This window comes from Macadamia integrifolia, chromosome 2 (genome assembly GCF_013358625.1).
Source record: "Macadamia integrifolia cultivar HAES 741 chromosome 2, SCU_Mint_v3, whole genome shotgun sequence".
Lineage (NCBI taxonomy): Eukaryota > Viridiplantae > Streptophyta > Magnoliopsida > Proteales > Proteaceae > Macadamia > Macadamia integrifolia.
Window position 1 is genome coordinate 35,384,881 of NC_056558.1, and position 21,841 is coordinate 35,406,721.

The 21,841-nt window shown below is 36.5% G+C and overlaps 1 protein-coding gene and 1 long non-coding RNA gene across 2 annotated transcripts; both read left to right on the forward strand.

The window, feature by feature from the left end:
- Positions 1-1,254: 1,254 nt before the first annotated feature.
- On the forward strand, positions 1,255-2,892 carry LOC122058220 (ethylene-responsive transcription factor TINY-like). Its single transcript, XM_042620801.1, has one exon. The coding sequence runs from the start codon at positions 1,764-1,766 to the stop codon at positions 2,544-2,546; it is 783 nt and encodes a 260-aa protein (XP_042476735.1). The 5' UTR covers positions 1,255-1,763; the 3' UTR covers positions 2,547-2,892.
- Positions 2,893-18,600: 15,708 nt separating this feature from the next.
- On the forward strand, positions 18,601-19,315 carry LOC122092544. The gene is made up of 2 exons (XR_006144203.1): positions 18,601-18,718; positions 18,842-19,315. It is a non-coding gene; the product is annotated as an uncharacterized LOC122092544 (long non-coding RNA).
- The last annotated feature ends 2,526 nt before the right edge of the window (positions 19,316-21,841 follow it).

Consider the following 21,841-nt stretch of genomic DNA (forward strand, 5'->3'; position numbering starts at 1 on the left):
TAGAGTAGGGACTAGTTAGGGACCCTCATAAATTGCTCTGTGACATTGACATTCTTTTTTAGCAACATCAAATTCATAATTTCTCTCATTAACACTCAGTCTTATCTTCTAATGGTCTCCTCCTGTTCATGAATTTTCACTGAACACCACTGTTTATAACTGTTTATTGGGTTAGGGACATAGCCCTTCAATCCTTCACAATCCCTTATCATCTCTCTCTCTCTCTCTCTCTCTCTTGTGGTGAGGTTCTTCTTTTCCTTTCTGGTTGGTTGAAGTCATGTTCAATATGATAATTGAGAGAGAGAGAGAGAGAGAGAGAGAGAGGCTTTTCTCTCAAGACAAAGGTTGGGACTTGGGGCTTGGGCCCAATGCAACTATTAATCGGACCATAAACTGGACCATTAGCTAGTGATGGAAAGCTTAATGTGGGGATTAAGGGACCCCAATTGAATAGATATGAAATCATTTCTTCCAAAATAATGACTTCACTATCAAAATTTAGGAGGAAAAAGATTTCTTATTCTCCTCCCCAAGTTACTAAACTTTTGAGAAATAATTAAGAAATAAAAAAATATCTAGTGCATATATAGAATTATGAAAATTATTGATTAAAAAAAATGAAAATTTTATTATATTTTGATAGAAAGGGCCCACTGATGAAAATCTCTTAGCTGTTTTCTTGCTCCAGTAGGTGGGCTATAGGACAAAAAATCTATACAACCTCATGTGAAGGAGGCATGGAGACAAATCTATATCTTTTTTTTATACTTAAATCCCACCCCCACAACCCCCCCCCCCCAAAAAAAAAAAAAAAAAAAAAAAATTTTGACATCTCAAAATATATAGAAAAAGAGAAGTCCAAAATGAGTTTTTGCAGGTAAAATTTTCAGCAATGACTGATATTCAAGGTGAGAGAAGAAGGGGATTGAGTGGAAAGAAACCCAAGTTTTTTTAATGGTGATTTTGGGTGAATGAAGACAAAGAAGGCTAAAATGGTAAGAGGGTTTGGAATGAGACTCTGATGAGAGTTACACATCAACGCCAATGAAGAAATTATGAATGAATAGGAAAACTTTGGCGAGTGAAACTGGCAACTCTTGTCTATCTTTCAGTGAGGGTTTGCGTGGTACAAGAGAAGAGGGACCCCCTCCTTTATGCCATTAGCTCTCGCAGGGTAACCCATCTGTGCACTGGGTCCCTCTCTCTCTCTCTCTCTCTCTCTAGTTGTGTCTATGATAAATGATGGGAAAGGGCAGGGTCGGTTGAGGGTCGCTTTGAAGGTGCACGTATCCCCCTCTCCCTCTTCCTCCTCTTCGTCCTCCTCTGCTCTCCACTTTTAAAACCCTCTCATTCTCTACCCACTTTCTCATTCTCCCTCTCTTCTTCCATGTTGATCTCTGCTCTCACCCTTTACAAATTAATGGTTTAGCTCTCATTGGTCTCTTCCTCTTCTCCCCTTCCACCTCTCTGCTTCAAAGTCAAAAGCAAAACCTCCAATCAGTCCAAGCTGAAGAAAGAAGACAAATAAATTTGTTTCTTCTATCTTTTCACTCTCTCTTCCTCTGTTTCTCTGGTGATCCTTGATTTCTGGCTTTTTTCCTGCATTGACAATGTTAGTTTCGAAACTGCAAGTCTTCTATATTAACTCACAATGCGAAAATAGTTGAAAGAAGTTTCGATTCTTCATAAATACTGTGAAATTGAGACCAATTGGTTGGTGGGTTTTTAAGTTCCTACCCAATTTCAGAAGAAATCCTCTGGCAATGGCAGAACCATTGAACTCAGAAGCAGAGAGCAGTGGCCACTCTTTCACATCATCTCCATCTTCTCCTCCTTCACCTGGTTCATCTCAATCTCTTCTCAAACCAGTCTTAGACCCATCATCTAAACTGACCAAATTACAAGACACAGAAGAGAAGAAGAAATCTAAAAGGACAAGAGATTGCAGCAGCAGCAGCAGCAGTAGCAACAGCAACAACAGCAGCAACAGCAAATACCCTGTTTACAGAGGAGTTCGAATGCGAAATTGGGGCAAATGGGTATCTGAAATTAGAGAGCCTCGCAAGAAATCAAGGATCTGGCTTGGCACATTCCCAACACCTGAAATGGCCGCCAGAGCCCACGACGTCGCCGCCTTAAGCATCAAAGGTAATTCAGCGATTCTCAATTTCCCAGAACTCTCTGGATCGTTACCAAGGCCAGCAAGTCTATCTCCTCGTGATATTCAAGCTGCAGCAGCCAAAGCAGCTGCCATGGACAAATTTGATGCTCCAACTTCATCTTCCTCGTCATCTTCATCATTGTCTTCGTCATCGTTGGGGTCGACATCAGATGAATTGAGCGAGATTGTGGAGTTACCTCGACTAGGAACGAGCTTAGACAACTCCCCCCAGTGCCAAAATGATTTCTTACTCGACTCTGTTGATGGGTGGCCGTATCCGCCGCCGTGGTTGCCTAGCCCTGACGATTGTGTTTACTTTTCCGATCATGTTCCGGTGCTGGAGAGTGTAACAAGTGGGTTTGAAGCTTTACTTTGGGATTACTAGTTGGAACCTGATGGTGTGTCCTTCATCCTTTCTCTGTATTTATCTTCTCTGTTTAATCTTTAGTCCTCTTTAATTTTTCTTTGAAGGGCTAAAAACTTGAAAAAAATCCTCCCTCTCTCTCTCTCTCTCTCTCTCTCTCTTTCTTTCTGTCCGTTCCCTCTTCACTGAAATCGACTGTACAGTTTTAGCAAGGAAAGAGGAAATATGTCAGAAGCTGTCTTAGTCAGTTGGTTTTAGTCTTTTCTCTCTCTAAAAAAGAGAGACTTTTATTAGATTGTGTGGTTGTGATATTTTCTTGAGCAAAGCTTTCAGTTTCCATTAATAAACACTTTGAAGCTTCTCTCTCTATTCATAGAAGTTCAGTTCATATGGTTTCTTATGGAAGCTAAACTAAACTCCTTCTGAAGTTATCTCGTTAAAAACTGAAACCATATTAATAATTCACTCAATGATGAATCTGTAATTGGGTTTGTTTCTACTGTGATGGGAGTAAATGGGTTTGATTAATCAGAAAAAAAAAAAAAAAAGAGTAAATGAGTTTGGGTTGTCGAGATGATTCATCAATTCTACTTTCAAAAGGTCATAGATTTTCTTTGCCAGAGTGTTAATTTCAAAAGCTTCCAAAGTCGTTCAAACAGGGGTCTCTCTCTCTCTCTCCCTCTCTCTCTCTCTCTCTGTGCATTAATCTGGTAGTGAGCACACGGATAGCTCCTTTACCAAAAAAAAAGAAAAGAAAAGCACACGGATAGCTCTTGTGGTGACCCATGGTTCTCCTGGTTTGGTATCGGCCAGATCGGTATTAGCATCAGATGAGATAAGACGCCCACGTGCTCTCATATATACCCCTCTTCACACCCATTTGAGGATCCAACGGCAAGTCTGTTTTGCTTTCATATATATTCTCTCTTCACCTTATAAATGCTATAAAAAGTGGGACATATGTTGGATGTTCACATGTAGTCCTGGTGAACGTATGTGCATAGAATCCAATCTCATATCAGTTATTGTATTGGTATTAGTCTTGCCATTCCCCACTCTTCACTAAAGTTCTAAGACATGGGATTGATCAAGGTTAATACCATTTTGATGTCGTTTTAGATTGGATAGATTTACCTCGCATGGTTTAAAACAAAAAAATATATATATTATTATGATTTTACCCTTAGAGGTTTTGACCACACATGTGGATCAAGATTGAATAGGTTAGAATCATGAAACGGATAAGGTCGATACCATTCCAATTCCAATCTGATGTTGATCGTTTTGTTTTGTTTCTTTTTTAGAACCATACTCTCCGCTCTCTACTCTCCACTTACTCTCCAAGGTAGATGAAACATAATAAAGAGAGAAACCTTGTCAGTCTGATGTAGGCAACACCAGTGCACGGGCCCAATGGGAGGGTGCATAGGAGCATCTTTAGCTCACGGGATGGGAGGGTGATGCGGTCTTTTCATGCTCTCCTGTTTCAGGGCATAGACAACATCATACAAGGTTTTTTTCTCCCCATAATAAATTAGGGGAAAATGTTTTCTATCTGGGAATGCTATTGTGAAACATGGCCTATGATAGCGCTTCTTTATGTCTATCTTCTCACCTCCTCATGTGAAAAGATATAAATGTTCTTTACTTTTTGTAAAAGAAAGAGATAGATAGAAGGAGAGCTCCTATACAAAGCACAACTTTTTATAAATTGGGGCCAAAGATCACTCTCAGGTCGCATGGCCTTGCATTAGCACGAGGGCCAATGAAAAGCACGATTATCGGCATCGGCATTAACGTAATCTTTTATTCTACATGAGGTGGGGTGGAAATTTGGCATACCTCTATGTCAAAGGCAGGGGCCACATGACGAGGCAACTTTCTTTTTTCCGGTAAATTAACAAGACTTCTAGAGTTTCCTCAGTTCAAAGGTATCTCCTGAATCTAGTAGAATGGATGAGTAGCCAAAAAGAGAAAAGAAAAAAAAGATTGTACAATGAAGGTTTAGGAATTAATGGAAACTTATCTTTGTAAAGATGGGGAAAGTATGAAAGTGACGGTCTACCGTACTATGGTAATAGCCTCTAAGGAAAGGCTTTCCATAAACTATGAGTGTTTATAGGTGCATTTTATTCACAATTTAGGGTTTGATTGATTGAAAAGGAGTAGACAATACTCTTTTTTTTTTTTTTTTTTCGTAAGGAAGAGACAATACTCTAAGAGACAAAATTTGGGCAGTAGAAACCAGTCCCAATTCCCAACTCTACATAGCCAATCCACATAATAAGAATGGAAAATACATTTAAAAAAAAAAAAAAATCTTAGTACCTTTTCCTTCGTTTCATTTTTTGGTATCGACTTGGCATTTAGGAGATTGTACATTAGGATTTAAAAAGTTTAACAAAATTCATAGCTCAAGATTTTTATTTTTATTGAAGAAAGTTTTTTGTCCATGAGCGGGGCTTCCATGCCTGCCTTCTTTTGTGTCTCTTTTTTTTTTCCTAATGAAATGATTTCTCTAACCCCTTAGATTAAATCAAAGGGGGTCATTATTATTATTATTATTATATATTTTTCTTAATAAAGGTCCGTGAAACATATTAAAAGAAGATTTCTCCTTTTTAATACATAAGTTTTTCACCAACTCCGCTAGACTAAGGATGTGAATTTGAAACCGAAACCATTTAGTGAATGGCTCGGTTATGGTTTCAAGTTTAAAATCAATTAGTTAAATGAGATGGGTCGATTTTAACTGTTTAACCTGTTGATTTCAAACAGAATTGGCACTGTGAAAACTAAACCATTTAAACTGTCAAAATCGATCCGATTAACCAGTATAATAATTAAATATTTGATTGTTTTGACAAAACATAATGGTTTAATTTATGGAAGAATTAAGAACCATAGAGGTTGTTCAATAGTCTATTCAATAATTTACTTATATTATGTAGTTATATAGTTAAGTCCTTGCTTGTTCAATATCTCATTTAATTTGATACAAGATTGAAGCATTTATCAACAAAAGTAAATTTTAGTAAGGATGCGAATAAATTAACAAATCGATTGCTAATTGTATAGAATAAACCGTGATCAAAACTGTGAAATCGATACCATTTAAAAACCGTGGAATCGCAACTGTTTACTAAATGGTTTTGCGGTTTCAGAAAGTGCAACCGTTTAGTAAATGGTGCGGTTTTGGTTTCAGCCAAATAAATGAGAACCGAATCAAATCGTATCATATACACCGAAACCAAACCGATTAACATCCTTACACTAGGCAGTTGACGAAGGTATACTATTGCCCATTCATATAAGTTTTTTTTTTTTTTTTTTCTATAACAAAAATATATAATTTTTTTGTTTTTTTTCCCTCCAAACTTGACCATGTAGATTATACTATTTTTCACACCACCATTGGTGTAGCAAGGGAGATTCCCCCACGTTAACGATGTGAAAAACTCTCTTTTTTACAAAATATTGAATGTCATCTTTGCTTCCTTCCATTCTCTTTTCTTCCCGATCCAAAGGGCTGTGCTTTGCTACCCTTAAACCATTTTTATCTACCATAATTAAAATATTTAATCTTTAACTAAAGTTGAAATTCGAAAAATGATTTCCAATAATGAAAGGCATTCATGAAGTCAGTATATATACATGTTGACATAATAGGAGTTTTACTTTATTTCTTATTATTTTTTGTCCACTCCCTTTTATTTATTTGTTTTCTAATATAATAGAAAGTTGGTATATGACGGTGTATCTGAAGGATTTGTTTGGTAGAGAAAATAATACAACAAAGGACAAAAAAAGAAAAATAAAATATTAAACAGTTCACAAGACACGTAGTCTACTATACCTAACACTCTTTTTTATTTACAATATCATTTACAGAAGGTGAGATAAGGACAAAGGAAGAAAAAATATAGATTGAGAAAGTTAAATTTGAGAAGGTCATGGAACTTTATATATATCTCACGGCAGTTATAATGTATAACTGTAATAGAATAATGATATTTTTGGGTAGTTATTCATATAATAATAGAACACAATGTTTTAGAAAATCATAAGATAAATCTGAGTTTTTATTTTTATTTATTTTAATCATTTATTTGTATTCAGAGTTGGAAGAGTACATAAGATGTGTTTTAATATAAAATGGATATTTTATTGAATTAGTCTCCGAAATTTGATATGTATGTGGTTGATCAAGATCATGTCCTCTTTATCTAATAGTCGGAATAAACATATCAACTATCCAAGCGGTAAAAGTATCACCTTAATTAGGGGACGCCCATCATAGCTGAATTTCGAGCAGAAGTAGAGAAACGCAGAAATTAGTTCATGCCATGTCGATCTATATGAAAGGCAATCTTATTGATGCATTCTCGTTGAAAATATACAAGAAAAGAGCTTTAGAAATCGCCTACCCCAAAATACGACAGTCTGATCAAGAGAGCCAGAAATTGGGACTGTACTCCAGAGCTTCTTTCTACTGAATTTGTTTTTGGAGGGCTTAGTTTGAACCACTCCCATTGAGGTCTGTGACATTAGAAAAAAAAAAAAAGCTTATGATAGTAATATATATATATATATATATATATTTTTGTCTCAAAAGAAATTATATTAAACAAAATAGAGAAAACATAGTGACCAAAGATTTTTCATCATTTGAGAAAACAAAATATAGCATTAGGATTAATCAATTCTTTCTATGGAAAGATCTGAAGAAAAGAGTGAGAAAGTTTCTCGTGATGAAAGTAATGGTAAACATATCAAGCAAGTAGGCCCAATCTATCATGTTTCATATGTCCTTCAAAGTCTCCATTGGGGCCTTATAGCCAGTGACTCCATTTTCTAGGGTTCTATATCTCTTTCCATGCATGTAGAAGCCTTTTTGGAGCTTGTAAGGCCAAATAATTGATCAGATAGGTTTGAGTTACAAATCACACCTTTCCACTTCTTCTTGTTTTAGCAGTATTTCAACTGTGCATGAATCCAAAACGACCCACTTCCCTTCCTCCCACCACCCTTTTCCGAACACGGTTTCTTCACCCTCTTTAGATCTATAGTGTACAAGAAATCAAATCTTCTTGATCCCTTTGGTCCATTTCCCAGCTGTGAGTGCTCTGGATGGAGAAGAAGGACCCCCATATGCCCATATTCATCACCCCTTTTTGTCATCTTAATAAAAACCATCACGGTGGTCGGGACTCTCCTCTCGCGAGTTATGTTTAATTTTTTTTTCTAATTCTTTATATATATATATAGTATTTAAAAATCTGATCTTTTAGCGAAAAAACAAACAAACAAAGAACCGTAATTCTATTATTATTATTATTAACTCAAAGACCAAAGCAAAATACAAAATAAAATATAAAAAGACGAAAGATGGCTATTTTTTCTGGCCATGACTTTTTGAGTAATTGGACAAAACACAATCATAAGTCTAAGATCATTTTAAATACTTCGTAGTAAATGAGAGAATAATTATTTGATTTACATGGTGTATTGTTTTAGATCACGTATCATCTCCTAATTGGTCGGTGAAATAGAAATTTTTTAGTGAATATTAAAAACCTTAAAAACCCAATTGACCAATATATTTGAACCTAGGTAGCTCACAACAAGCTAGATAATCATGACAAGGATGACCAGCTTACACTATGGGATGATCACTTTGTTGTGTGTGGTTAGAGCTTAGGAACATGGAGACTTTAGAACCATATCAACAACTAGCTAGTGAACACTAAAGAGTGAATAGACACACTAAAAAAATACTTGTTTAATAGTATGTATTAAGAGGGAAGAGAAAAGAGTTGAAAAAAATAAAATAAAGGAACTCTAAACTTTGAATGGGTTCCCTAATAACAATTATATTTAATATTAATTAATCAACTTTGGAGCATGTGAACCAAGATTTTTTCTGTTTATCGCTTATTTCATATATTTAATTAACTAACTTAGGAGCCTTAATCCTTGGATTTTTGCATAGGACATGCACAGCAATCACACGTGAAAATTTCATTAAAAATTGACCTTAATTAGCTTCTTAAAATTTAGGTGAACCATGTGCAAACACCCATGCTCTTACAAATTAAAAAATTAATAAAATTATATACTAACATGCACAAAATTAATGTTTCTAATCCTTTATTATATTGTCGTTAATTTCATATTTACAATATCGTAATTCGCTATCACATACAAACCATGTATTATACGTAAATTTAAATATCTATACAGACGATTTACTTAAAAATAAATTGTTGATATAGATATATTAGTAGAGCCACATATAATATAACTGTGATATGCTTTGCATGTAGGCACCAAGTTTCTAAGGGTCATTATCTTCTTTTTGGTGGGTCTTCGTGGGGTATATGGAATATATCACTTTATAAGCAATCATTTTATGTAGAGAGAGAGAGAGAGAGAGAGAGAGAGAGAATGGTGTTAATCACGTGATTTATCATAACTAATCATCCTTGAAAGACTAATCAAACAAATAAATAAAATATATAGTATAATATGTAGGATAGCTAGTTAGTTACACATTAAACTAATTAAGTTAACTTGCTATAGCAAGTATCAAAGACTTTGGACTTTAATATACATCAAAATCAATGAACAACTCATTCCCTTTTCATTAATTTTCTAATTAGTATAGCACAAAGGTCTAATTAAGAAAATATTTCTTATTTGGAGATGATCTAATCCATGGTCTTCTACCGGCTGTTAGGGCACATGCTTCTCCCATATATGTCGACGTATCATACGTTTGGGGTTGACTAGGGTGGGTATATAGTTCCCACGACAACTTGAAAATTTAGAAATAGAGTGTTAGATAAATCTAGAAGGTTTTTAATTAATTAGTTAAGTATTCATTCTTAAGTTATGTGTCGATTTAAAAATAAAGGAGATGAAAAGTGAACTTCTTAAGTCACAACATCTGACCTTTAGATTAGAGTAGGGAAAGGTGTTTTCGAATCTCCTACTAAAGTCCAATTGAATAATACCTTTGGATTAGAGTAGGGAAAGGTATTTTCAAATCTCCTACTAAAGTCCAATTGAATAATCACATCATGGTATAGAAGAGATTTTCTTTCCATCATGGCCCAAAAAAACTATAGGTAAAATAGTAAAACCAAGTTATGGGTATTCCACATTCCACAAATGTCTAGAGTTCACAATGCCCTAGTAGTAGGTAACCTCCATATTCTTCTCCCTACACTACTTCCCCATAAGCCATGGGACACAGCTAGCTGTACATGTTATCTCGTTGGTCTTTAAATGTAAGTGATCCCCACAGACTTGGATGGTTACAGTTAATGGACTGTGAGGTAGAGTGAGCCTTGAAATGAATGAAGTAGTAATAGTAGTATTAGTGAGCAAGATTGAAGGGAGGGGGTATGTGGCTGGTTGGAGCTCAATCCTTCATCATCCTTCATCCCTCACCCTGATGAGTTAGGTGGTTGGGATGATGACTTGATGGTTACCCAGTAACCAAAATCCAGAGAGAGAGAGAGAGAGAGATATTTGTCTTGGAAGGAAGAGTCACCTTTTTGGCTTGGGGACAAGTCTTTTAATGCATAGCTGTATGGGTTGTGTGGACCTAACGATATCTCTTTTATATGCTAGAATAGACAATGAGGTGACAATGAATTTTTTTTTTTTTTTTTTTATAATATGGTGACAATGATGGTTCCTACTAATTTGGGTTTGTGACTGGGGAATTCTTCATTCTCAAGCGGTTTTATCTTTCTGTTTGGGTTTTGGGTTTGTGAGTCTTACATTTCAGTGTTTGACCTTTCATGTACGGTTGAGCTGTGAGGGCTAAATCAAATTCCAAATTCTAAATTCCACCGTCCCAGTTAGCTTAGGACGGTTGTACCACTGGAAGTTTTTAGATGGTGGGTTATTGAAGTTTGGGGAAAAAAATATATTAAAAAAAAAGGGCTGGATCCTGGAACTGGTCCAAGTTTGGCCTGTTGCAAAAGATTGGACCCGAATTTCATGGAATCGCTTGATTCAAATTGGAATTGATGGAGACCTATATATTCTGGTTTTTGCAGTTTATATATATATATATAACAAAAAAGGCCAAAAAAATAGTTTCAGATCTTCTTCAACTGGGGGCGGTTGATACAAAAGAGGATAGCGAAAAGAAAATCTCCTGTTTCTCTCCTGTTTTGTGTTTGGCTGGTATTTCTTTAGTTACCTTTAGTTGAAAAGATCTAAATCCCTAAAACATATAAGAAGTCCTATTTTTTAATTGTTATTTACTTTGCTTAATTAATAAAAAAAAAATAATCATTGTTTCATTAAATGTACAAGTTTTTATGGCACAAAAACTCCAAACATCTAACATATCAAGAGATCTATCCTCCAATTCCAAAAAACTTGATTAGTTGACATTTTTCTATATAGCTAAAGTAATTTGCTTTCTCCCTTGTTTGTTTGAATCAAATTTTTGTTATCCATATGATTTCTTGTCTCATCAGCATGCAACTCAACTATTCTCGCACCATCCCCGCACCATTGGCTAATGCTTAATAAAAAAAAGGGGGAACTAACATGTCAAAATCGGCTCTTGCAAATTAAATTCATATTATCATTAAGTAAAGGTATGATGGTCTTTAATGGTCCAAGTCCTTCTTGAGAGAGATATTGATATTTGTCAGTGTCCTATTGTCATCATTGCTGAGGGTGGCAAAATGGGATGTCTACAGAATTCCTTTGTTTGATTGTGGATTTGTACAATTGCCAAAGGGCCAAGACAAAGAATTCCTCTTTTTTTCACTAGGAGTATGTATTGCCAACATGTTGTTCAGGGATGATTGATGTGCCAATGCAAAAAAGCAAGCGACAGAACCAAATTCAGTAAAAAATGTAAGGGAAGTGCCACTCAACTACTAGGCTTGGACTATGGAAAGATGTGAATGTCCCGAATGCAATCCGGTATTCTGGCACTGCAAACGCAACATGGTGTGAATGTGTCAAACCAACATTGGTAGTTTTGATAGGAAATTTTGAGAACACAAGTGCAACTGAGCACAAAGTGCTCAATTGGTATCTGAAAGCAACTTGAAGTCTCATACCCAAGGATAGTGTTCCACTAGGGATTTCGTGAGAGGTGCTACTCTTAAGCACACTTGATACTAAATTTAGGAAGTGGCACTTTCTCTGGCTATTGTTGAACTCTACTGGCGACGATGACATTCTCTTATGTTAGATCAAACACTAAGAAATACAAAAATAAATAGACAAAAGATCCGTACGACATAGAGATTTAACGAGGTTCACACACCAGTGTGGTGTGCTACGTCCTCGAGTGAAGAAGAAGATGTTTTACTATGCAGAACAGAGATTACACCTAAGCAGTGGCGAGAAAACTTACCCTGAAACCGTAGCTCGAAAAAAACCCCTCAAAATACAATGACTTTCTCAACAAGACAACAATACATTATATACTCCAAGTCGTGGATTGATCTATTGGGTCACGGTCGATCCGATCGAACCATCGGCCCAACCCCTCTACTTCCATCATAGATCTCAGAAAACTTTCCATTTGAGTCTCCACCAAAATATGTCAGAGCAAGTCAATCTTCAAAACAGATCAAGAATTCGAAACAAACTTAACATCTTAGCCAATTTGAATTTTTCTCGGGGAGATGACACTTGCTTGGCCCCTCCGTAACTTTGTTCAGGAAGACTTTCTTAGCCTATTCGGAACTTTTACTAGGAGGGACAACATTTTCTTGGTCCATCTCAAACTTTTATAGAAAGATGGCACTTTCTACAATTTACTCTCCTTGCTCTTCCTATTGAAGCATATAGGTTGTTAGAAGGGCAATATCTCATGTACCGCGTGCCTCAGAACTTTATACATGTCACGTGATAAGAGAACCATGTCTCACTATTAAAAAGATAATGGTTATGAGGAGCATTGGCCATCTGGGTTTGTCATCACTCATGAGAGCAAGGCAACAATGCCAGTTTGCTTCACCAGCAGCACCACCCCCCCGCTCTTAACTATGTAACTGTCATTATGTCTGTCTGGTCACTTATCAGTGACTGAAAGCTATGTTTCGTCTCCCATATACCGTCAAACTATCCCATCTGTATTCATTATTTCAATGGCTGGGCTCTGATGGGTTTTGGGGTTCCCTGGTTTTTTGCCTTTTGTCATCTTAATAGATGTGAAATTCTAGGATAGAGAGAGAGAGAGAGAGAGAGAGGTGCTTGAAAAAATGTCCCAACGAAGATACTGGTAGAGAGAGATGTTTGTAAAAATGTCTCAACGAAGAGACTGGTAGAGAGCATTATTCAGATTTTGTCACCCTGACTCCCCGAGAATAAGATAGTGAAGTACTGAAGTCCTTAGTTTAAGTTTTCAGTTAAATGAAACTGTTTGCACCATACGGCTAGGGTTTCAGCCACGGGCGCATGTTGTAGGGTTAGTAGTATCTTTTAGTAAAGTAGTGGTTTTAAAGTACACCTTAATAAAAATGCATTTCTTGACTGTATCTGAAATCATATAATTTATCTTTATTGAAAGAAAATAATAGTAAGAAGCTTTTCTCTACCGAGTTGGAATGTTCATCATTTCATAATAGGGAAATCCCAAGTAAAAGAAAACTCAATAAAAAAAAATGTTATACAAAATGTAAAGTTACAACTTATTTGACACCTTAGGATGCTTTATCAATGAGGAATGATGGTATTTCTCGAATTAAATAAGGATGGAATCTGATCCTATTTCGAGTCAAATGGTCCCACAGACAATTGTGAATCGCTCAAATCGCTCAAATCGCTCAAATTCAGGCAGCTTTACTAGATTAAACTCCTTTTGATCAAAGATAAATCTATATCTCATAACATTGTTCTATTTACAACACAATTAATATCCTTAGAATTTGACTGGTGTGAGATCGTTTCCCAACTCACCTCTTTGCCGCATCACTAAAGAGCATGACCATATGACGATATCAGACATCATTAAAAAATGGGAGAAGTATAGTTAGAGCCCACTTAGGAAGCATGCTTGCTTGGGATAAATTGAAAGGCATATTGGTTTGATTTAATGGACCTATTGTCACTATCCTACATAGGTTCCAAGACCTTATACAATGATATATTTTGAATATGTTTCAAAAGAAGCCCTAAAGGAAAAGAACGCTACCTAGTTGTGTGGACATCGCTCTTGAACAAGATGGTGCAAAATTATCTCTTCACCTCCTGTAAAATCACAAAACTCCATTTTTGTTTATGCATCTATGCACACTCTTAGTGGGCTCCATGCTCTTGTAGGGATTACATGATCATGTTGGTGTATGATGTCTTGTATTCTGTCACAGTTTAACTCGGGGATTACTGGTGTAGCACCTCGACAGACAGTACTGGTGCAGCGCCTTGAATTTTTTTTTTTTTTTAGGGCAATCGTATACTTTCCGGATTAGGTTTTTTGATATATATTTGTAGCGAGGGTTTCTTTCTTTGAAATGCAAGCAATACTGAGAAGTGTGAGGGACAAGCTCTGTAACCCTATTCTCTATTGATAGTGAAGCAGGATCTCATCTCACCGGGGACATAGGTAATCTTGCTAAACCTTATAAATCTGTGTGCATTGATTGTTCTTGTTTTTCCATTATCTTCTGCATCGTTTTAGAGTTGCGTTTCTACACATGTATCAATCTCTTGCCCAGACACGATCCCTGTTTTTAAAACGAAACTTGGCAGCTGCCTGGGTTGCAACTACTTGGTAGCAACCATGGGAATGGTATCTCAGGGGTAGGGGTGGAAAATTCTACCCTAGAAGGGTATTTTCAAACCTACCCCTGGAATTCCATTTCTTTGGTTGCTACTCGGGTAACAACGAAATTTTTTTTCTTGTTTTCAGGGTGTTGGGAAAAAATATGCCAACTCTTAAAAACAGGGGTTGTGTCTAGGCATGGGAATACTGTTCCTCCTCCTTAAACTTACACAACTTGGAATGATAGTGAAAAAGTAACCTAAAAGGCAGCATGGCTCTTACATCTAGACACAATGACAACCTCACCTTCATGAAAAGTGAAAATTCCAACCATGTTGATTCTTTCACGGGCAATCCCATTAGCCCCACACGTAAAGACCATACTACCTTTTAGGGAAGTCTCTCTCTTTCTCTCTCTAACTCTCAGAACTTTATCAAAGATAATGGACAAATCAAAAAATGGTATAGATTGCTAAATGTCTCCATCACAATCTTAATCTGCAATTGACTCCTTCAATTGTCTTCTTTATCAGTTGTGACAGGCATTAACCAGACTTGTGATGCTTATCACTATCCCACCAAGTCCTCCAAGACACTACAATGGGCACAATCACGCTCCTCATCACCTCAACCGCATATAAATATATCGACATAAGCAGGATATAATTAGAGTGACATTAAACCTTAAAAATGGTACTGATTTCTAATCTTCTAAATGGGAGTTCTTATTCTTCATCCAGCACATTGAAGATGACAACTCTTTTATATTTTGGCAGTACCATAGGCTTGTCTCCATTTATTTTTAAACATCAAAAGCTGTCAGGACATGGACGGCCAACTAAATCCCAAATCAACACTTAAACAGAACTTTAAGAAATCATTCTCTCCAAAAGAAGAGAATGAGATTGTCACCTTGTGTAAAAGGTCAAAGGTAACAATGAAAGCTCAACAGAAATCCACCACCTTTTCACTTTTCTTCTTGTATCCCTCCCCTCCCCTCCCCTCCCCCCTCCTCCTCTCTTTGGGGGAGGAGAAGGGGAGAGGAATTTTTTTTTTCCTTTTTTATTTATATTTTTCTCAAAATTCTATCTAGAAAAAAAAATTCTATATCAACCATGGTTCTAAGTATTGATATCGAATGGATCATATTGTTTATATTGTATTGGTATTGGTACTAATACCTGACTTATCCGAATCGATTATTAGTATCATTTCAGGGATAAAATAGTAAGAAATTGTACTTTTTTTCTAAAATAAGGGCAAAAATGATTAATCTGCAGTGATCCAATCCAGATTGATATCAGATCGATAGCCATATATAAATATATATATATATATATATATTTTGATGAAATATACAAATATTGATACGGGAAACTAAATCCTTGATATCAACAATACATTTGCTAAATTGGTAGGTTGGATAGGGATCAATATTTTTTATCTAGAGCCCAAGGTCTCCTTACTCACATCAATTTTTGGCATAGGAGTAAACCATATAGGAAAAAAAGCATTGAAAAACTCAAGACCATCGACAATAGCCTATGTGCAGACCCTTCCTGCAGCATTACAGAGACAAGGGTTGGGAGTACCTTGAGCTTTGTTCGAGGGATCCCAACCCTTCGATCTACACTACATACCGTGTCGTGCTACAAAGGGCCCCAATCCTCGATAATATACATGGATATACTAAGGATGCTAACGCTCTTCTGTGTCCATCTATCTCCTCCCCAAATTAAAGGGTATATATGTCTTTTTAGCATGGAGAGGAGAAAGAGACACACACATGAGAATTCTTTTTCTTATGAGTTTATTAGACAACTTTGTAGCTTTATCAAACTTCTTTCCTAACTTCACTTTCAAAGTACACATATCTTTTCTTTTTATGTTCCTTTTTGTTGAAAAAACGACACCGAAGAGAATAGAAACAAAGAAAATAGAACAATTCGTGTTTGGATCCTTATCCACAAACTATCTTCTTTGGTACATCTTTAGCCACAAAATTGAACAAACTTACCAAGAGCTAGGAATCAACTAAACACTTTGTCTACATATAGAATGATGAAGACCTAAGGACCAGTGGGCTAGGAACCATATGCTTCCAAGTTACTAATCCGTCTCAACAGCATGGATTTAGTTCTCGGTATCAGTACCAATATCAGTTTCTATTGATACCGATCTGATTTGGATTGGTATCGAAGAGGATTGGTGGGTTTCGGTCATTTTTGCCCCTTACTTTTCAAAAAAAGTATGTTTTTTTTTTTTACTATTTTAAGCTGAAATGATATGGATAACCGATCTGAATCGATCTCAGTTGATATCGATACTTGAAACCATGCTCAACCGTGATAATACTTCTTGGGAGTCTGCACTCTACTAACAAGCATCAAGCAACTGAATCAACAATAGTATATTAATTCTTAGCTGATAATTTACCAATTCTTAAACTAGTCTCTAACATTTTTTTTTTGGCTAAGCTAAGAATCAACAATAGTATATTAATAGAAAGACAAGATGCATAGGACAAGCCCAGAAAATCCTGAATTGAAAAATAAATAACATAAGGCTCTTTGATTTTTCACCTTCAACATTGCCATCACAGAGAAATCGAATAAACCCAAATAATTAACTTGAACTACCTTAGGAATAGGTATCAGCAGAACCAGAATCCAATAAAAAAATCAGTCTTAAGAACTAATATCTCGGTTTTTCCTAAGCATCCCAAATCAAATCCGATATCACAGTCTAAATAGTCCACCAAACCCATCGATACTTGAGTTGCTACACTTTTTTTGACAAAATATCAGTTATTGAATTGACTTCTCTGTAGCAATGAGTTATAATATTTCAAATAATCCACGACATGAAGTTCTTAAAATAAAACGATTGCTAGAACAATTATTAACCTAGTTTTACACAAACAATCAAGCAAGGTTCTAAGTATCGAATCATGGTAAAATTGTAATTATAAAAATTAGAGAAAATTGCATTGCCACCCCTTGAACTTCGGTCGTTATTCAACGCCACCCCCTGTACTTTTTGAAACGTCAAAGCCACCCCCTAAAAATTCAAAAAATTTCAAATCGGTCCCTGCCGTTAGCCGACCGTGAGAAATGAATGAAAACCGGTTAGTTTTTTTCTAATATACCCAAAATACCCCCACCCTGAGTGAGAGGACAATATTGCCCTCTCCTTTATTTCCTATCTTCTAAACCCATACCCATCTCACATCTCTCCTCTCTCATCTCTCATCTCACTGCTCACTCCTCTCACTCACTCGGCCGGACAAGAAGACGAAGACACACCGGCGTCCCATTCTACCCTCCTCCGGAGTGTGATTCTCCCCTCCTCCGGCGAGCGATTATACCCTCCTACGGCGTCCGATTCTACCCTCCTCCGGCGTGCGATTGTACCCTCCTACGGCGTCCGATTCTACCCTCCTCCGGCGTGCGTTTCTACCCTCCTACGGCGTCCCATTCTACCCTCCTCCGGCGTGCGATTCTCCCCTCCTACGGTTCGGTTTCTTCTTCTTCCTTTCTAATTTAGGGTTCTTCTTGTCAAGTTAATATACCATTGTACAGTTTTGAAGGTTGAAGCCCCTTGGTGACATTGAAGAATTTTAGTACATACTACCATTGATCACATCTCTTAAGCCTGTGAACTGCGACAGTATCAGCTATAAGCTCATGTGAGCACCTCCCATTAACCCCTGGATAATCATACATCGTTGGCTTATTCGAACCTGTTCTTAGCCTTCTTCCCCATCTTCAACCATTTTCCAACCAATTTATCCTCAAGTCCATGTTTTTGATTAGCAGGAATGCTTGACTCTGCATTCACTGGAAATATAATAACTGAAGCCCAATCATTTGAACATATTTTAGTTTGTTTCTCTGAAGCATTTTTGATAGTAAAAGAGAAATTTATCAACAAAATGGGAGAAACTCAAATCACACATCAAGAAAAAAGTTTGTAAGACGCCAAGATCACCAACTAGAAGGGTTTCTTCCAAATCTCCCTCTATTTGAAAAATAGCCAAAAAAATTAGGTTTTAACAATATTGTCATTGGCATGGACTTCTTTTAGACTTTAAATTAGCGTACTACCATTATGTTAGTAAAATTACCTGATGTTGAAGTATAAGACCATTGTTGTTGAGATGGGTTGTCATTTTTGCTCACCCAAATGATCAAAGTCTTCGGACAATCAGACTCTGATCAGTGATTGTCTTATCTTAGAGCTAAAATGAAAGCATCCCCAATTGTAATTCAAGCAGCCAGTTGGTTAATTCACAAGCCAAGCAAAATTACTATCACTTTTGCCATCATAGTAAAATCTGCTTTGTCATTTAATTTGTTCTGTTTCCAATAGCTTGACTGCTGATGAATATGGTTGTTTCTGTTGCTTTGTAGAGCTTTGAAGAGGCTGGTGAAGTTACATTGTAAGTTTCAGGGTTTTCTTTGAGGAAATATCTATGACTTGTGTTCCCTGTGTTTGAGCGTTTCTCATAATCTTGATGCTAAGTAATAATACTCAATCCACTTTTACCATGTTTAATTTACAGATAACCGATGTCTACTGCGAGTGTCAATGACAGCAGTCAAAGTGGGTTAAGGTTTGTGAATGTTAGATGCAAATGTCCTGAACCCAAAAGGGCATTGGTGTGAATTTCAGAGTCTAGTTCGCACCCAAATATGTTGTACTACTGTTGCCCTGAAGCACCAAGAGGTTGTCGATACTTCTCATGGTGTGAACCTATAGCTGCACCAAGACTTTTGTCATCCCCTGCAACTAATTTAGAAGCAGTTGTTGGTGAAAGAATCCAAAGTCAACAGATGAAAGAAGATATTCGTGGCTTGAAGAAAAGAATTAAGTATTTAGAGAAAGCGTATAGAACGATGAAAATTGTAATTGGTGTGCTTGTGGTGGTGTGTTTAGTGCTATGTGTTAAAAAATGACTTTACAAGCATTAATATGAAGTTGTGTCAAGTATGTAAGAATCTGAACTAAATGAAATCGTTCATTCTCACTGTTCTTATGACTAAGTTATTGATTAATCATGACCCTCAAAATTGAATGGGTATCATTTTGATGGAGAGAGTGCTAACATTGTGATAAGTTTCGACAACAAATGGGCAGCATTTAGACTCAAAACGGGTAGCATTTTGGCTGTAAACGGGCAGCATTTTGGCTATAAAATGACATTTAATACCTGTAAATACCATATAAAAAAAATCCAAAACATATCCCTGAAACACCAAGAGGTTCAAATTCCTGTTTTCATCATAACATATACCATATAAAAAAAATCCAAAACATATCCCTGAAGCACCAAGAGGTTCAAATTCCTGTTTTCATCATAACATATACCATATAAAAAAAATCCAAAGCATATCCCTGAAGCACCAAGAGGTTCAAATTCCTGTTTTCATCACAATATAAACCATATAAAAAAAATCCAAAACATATCCCTGAAGCACCAAGAGGTTCAAATTCCTGTTTTCATCATAACATATACCATATAACAAAAATCCAAAACATATCCCTGAAGCACCAAGAGGTTCAAACTCCTGTTTTCATCACAATATAAACCATATAAAAAAAATCCAAAACATATCCCTGAAGCACCAAGAGGTTCAAATTCCTGTTTTCATCACAATATAAACCATATAAAAAAAAAGTCCAAAACATATCCCTGAAGCACCAAGAGGTTCAAATTCCTGTTTTCATCACAACTTATACCATACACAACAACAAATAGTGTGAAATAGAAATAGATCTTAACACAAAACCAAACCCATCAAAAACATCCAAAACCATACACTGATGGATCCAACTGTCTTAAGGTCATAAAAAGTAAATTTATACAATATTGTTCTCTTGCTCTAAATTGAAACATCCAGATTGCTTGTACTTCAATTCTTCTCCCTCTCCCTTGCTGTCCTCTTTGCTCATAGATGCTTGTGATCTAGTTAGTCGTTGAGATGTGTTGACTCCATATTCACTCTCTCCTTTATGTTTCTCCTACACAACAACAAATAAGCATGAGATTTTTATTAAACAAGTTTCAACTAAATAAATAAAGTGAATTGCATTTACCTTTATATTCTTCTTTTTACTAGTACATCCATCCTGCTTAGCATCTCCAGCCCTCGAGCATGTCCTCCTATTGTGTCCTTCCTTCTTGCAGATGTCACACCTAATTGATGATGATCTCTTCCTGAAATCTGAAGGAAGTGCTTCTCCTGCTTCTCTTTTCCTGATTTTGTGAGGTCTACCTGGTAACCTCTTCAGACTTGGTGGTAGTACTCTCTCATTAGGAGCATCATCCTTCAATACTGCCAAATCTGGAAGTAGATGGATCATCTCTTTGTATGTATCCAAGTATTTTCCAATACTGAAAAATGGATCACAATAGTTGACCAACTCTCCCCTTATGTATGATATAGAAGCTGCAGCATGGAGACAAGGTATACCAATGCCTTCCCAAACTCTACAATCACACATGTAATGGTTCAAATTAACCACAAATCTGTTGCCAAATCTGTCTAAGACCTCAAATTGACCTTCACCTGCCGGTTGACACCTGCAATGCCTTGCTTCTTGCTGAACCTTGTTCAACTTCACCATAACCCTTGGTGTTACTTTACCCTCCCACATGGTTGCCTTCTCATACCTTCTATGCAGCCTACCCATTATTTTCACCCTTAGGTGATCAACCAATGTGAGAATGGGTTTGCTCCTTAAGTCTCCAATCCATTGATTAAATGACTCAGTCATATTGTTCGTTATATGGTCACTTCTTGCTCCTACATCAAAGGCATGCCTTGACCACATCCTCGAGGGGGTTTCATTCAAATACATGTATGCATTTTCCTTAATCTCCTTGATGCTATTCATTTCCTTTTGAAACTGAAGTTCAGTTGAAGCTTGTGAGGCAACCCAAAAATGTAGCCTCAATAGCATACCAGGGTGCTTTGCCTTCAGGTTTTGATATAGATGCCTACTGCAAATTCTTTGGTGAGCATAAGGGAAGATAGTGGAAATCACAACTGACAGCCCCTATACAACACATATGTTCAAATGTTATGACATGTAAATGAGTAATTCAAAATACATATAAAAAAGGAAAAAAGAAAAAAAGAGACAGAAAAGTATATGCCCCTATACCTTCTGTCTGTCTGACATGAATGTGAGTGACATATCATCACTGTCATCGAGTAGAGCATCGCGTAAATTATCCAAAAACCACGTCCAACTATCCTTACACTCAACTTCAACTACACCATATGCAATAGGAAAAATACCATTCTTCCCATCAACAGATATTGCACTCAACAATACCCCTCCATACCGGCCCTTGAGGTGGCAGCCATCAAGACCAATGAATGGTCTACATCCTCTTAAGAAACCTTCTTGCAAGCATCAAAACAGACAAACAATCTTTTAAAAATCGAATTATCTGACATACGGTTCCTGTTCTCAAACTGTAGCTTAAAAATACTCCCAACATCATTCTGAAGTACCAACCTACCATAAGAAGGTAGTTTTGCATATGACGTGG

Bases quoted from the DNA above. Each gene is read 5' to 3' on its own strand.
- LOC122058220 (XM_042620801.1), top strand. From the start codon at position 1,764: ATGGCAGAACCATTGAACTCAGAAGCAGAGAGCAGTGGCCACTCTTTC.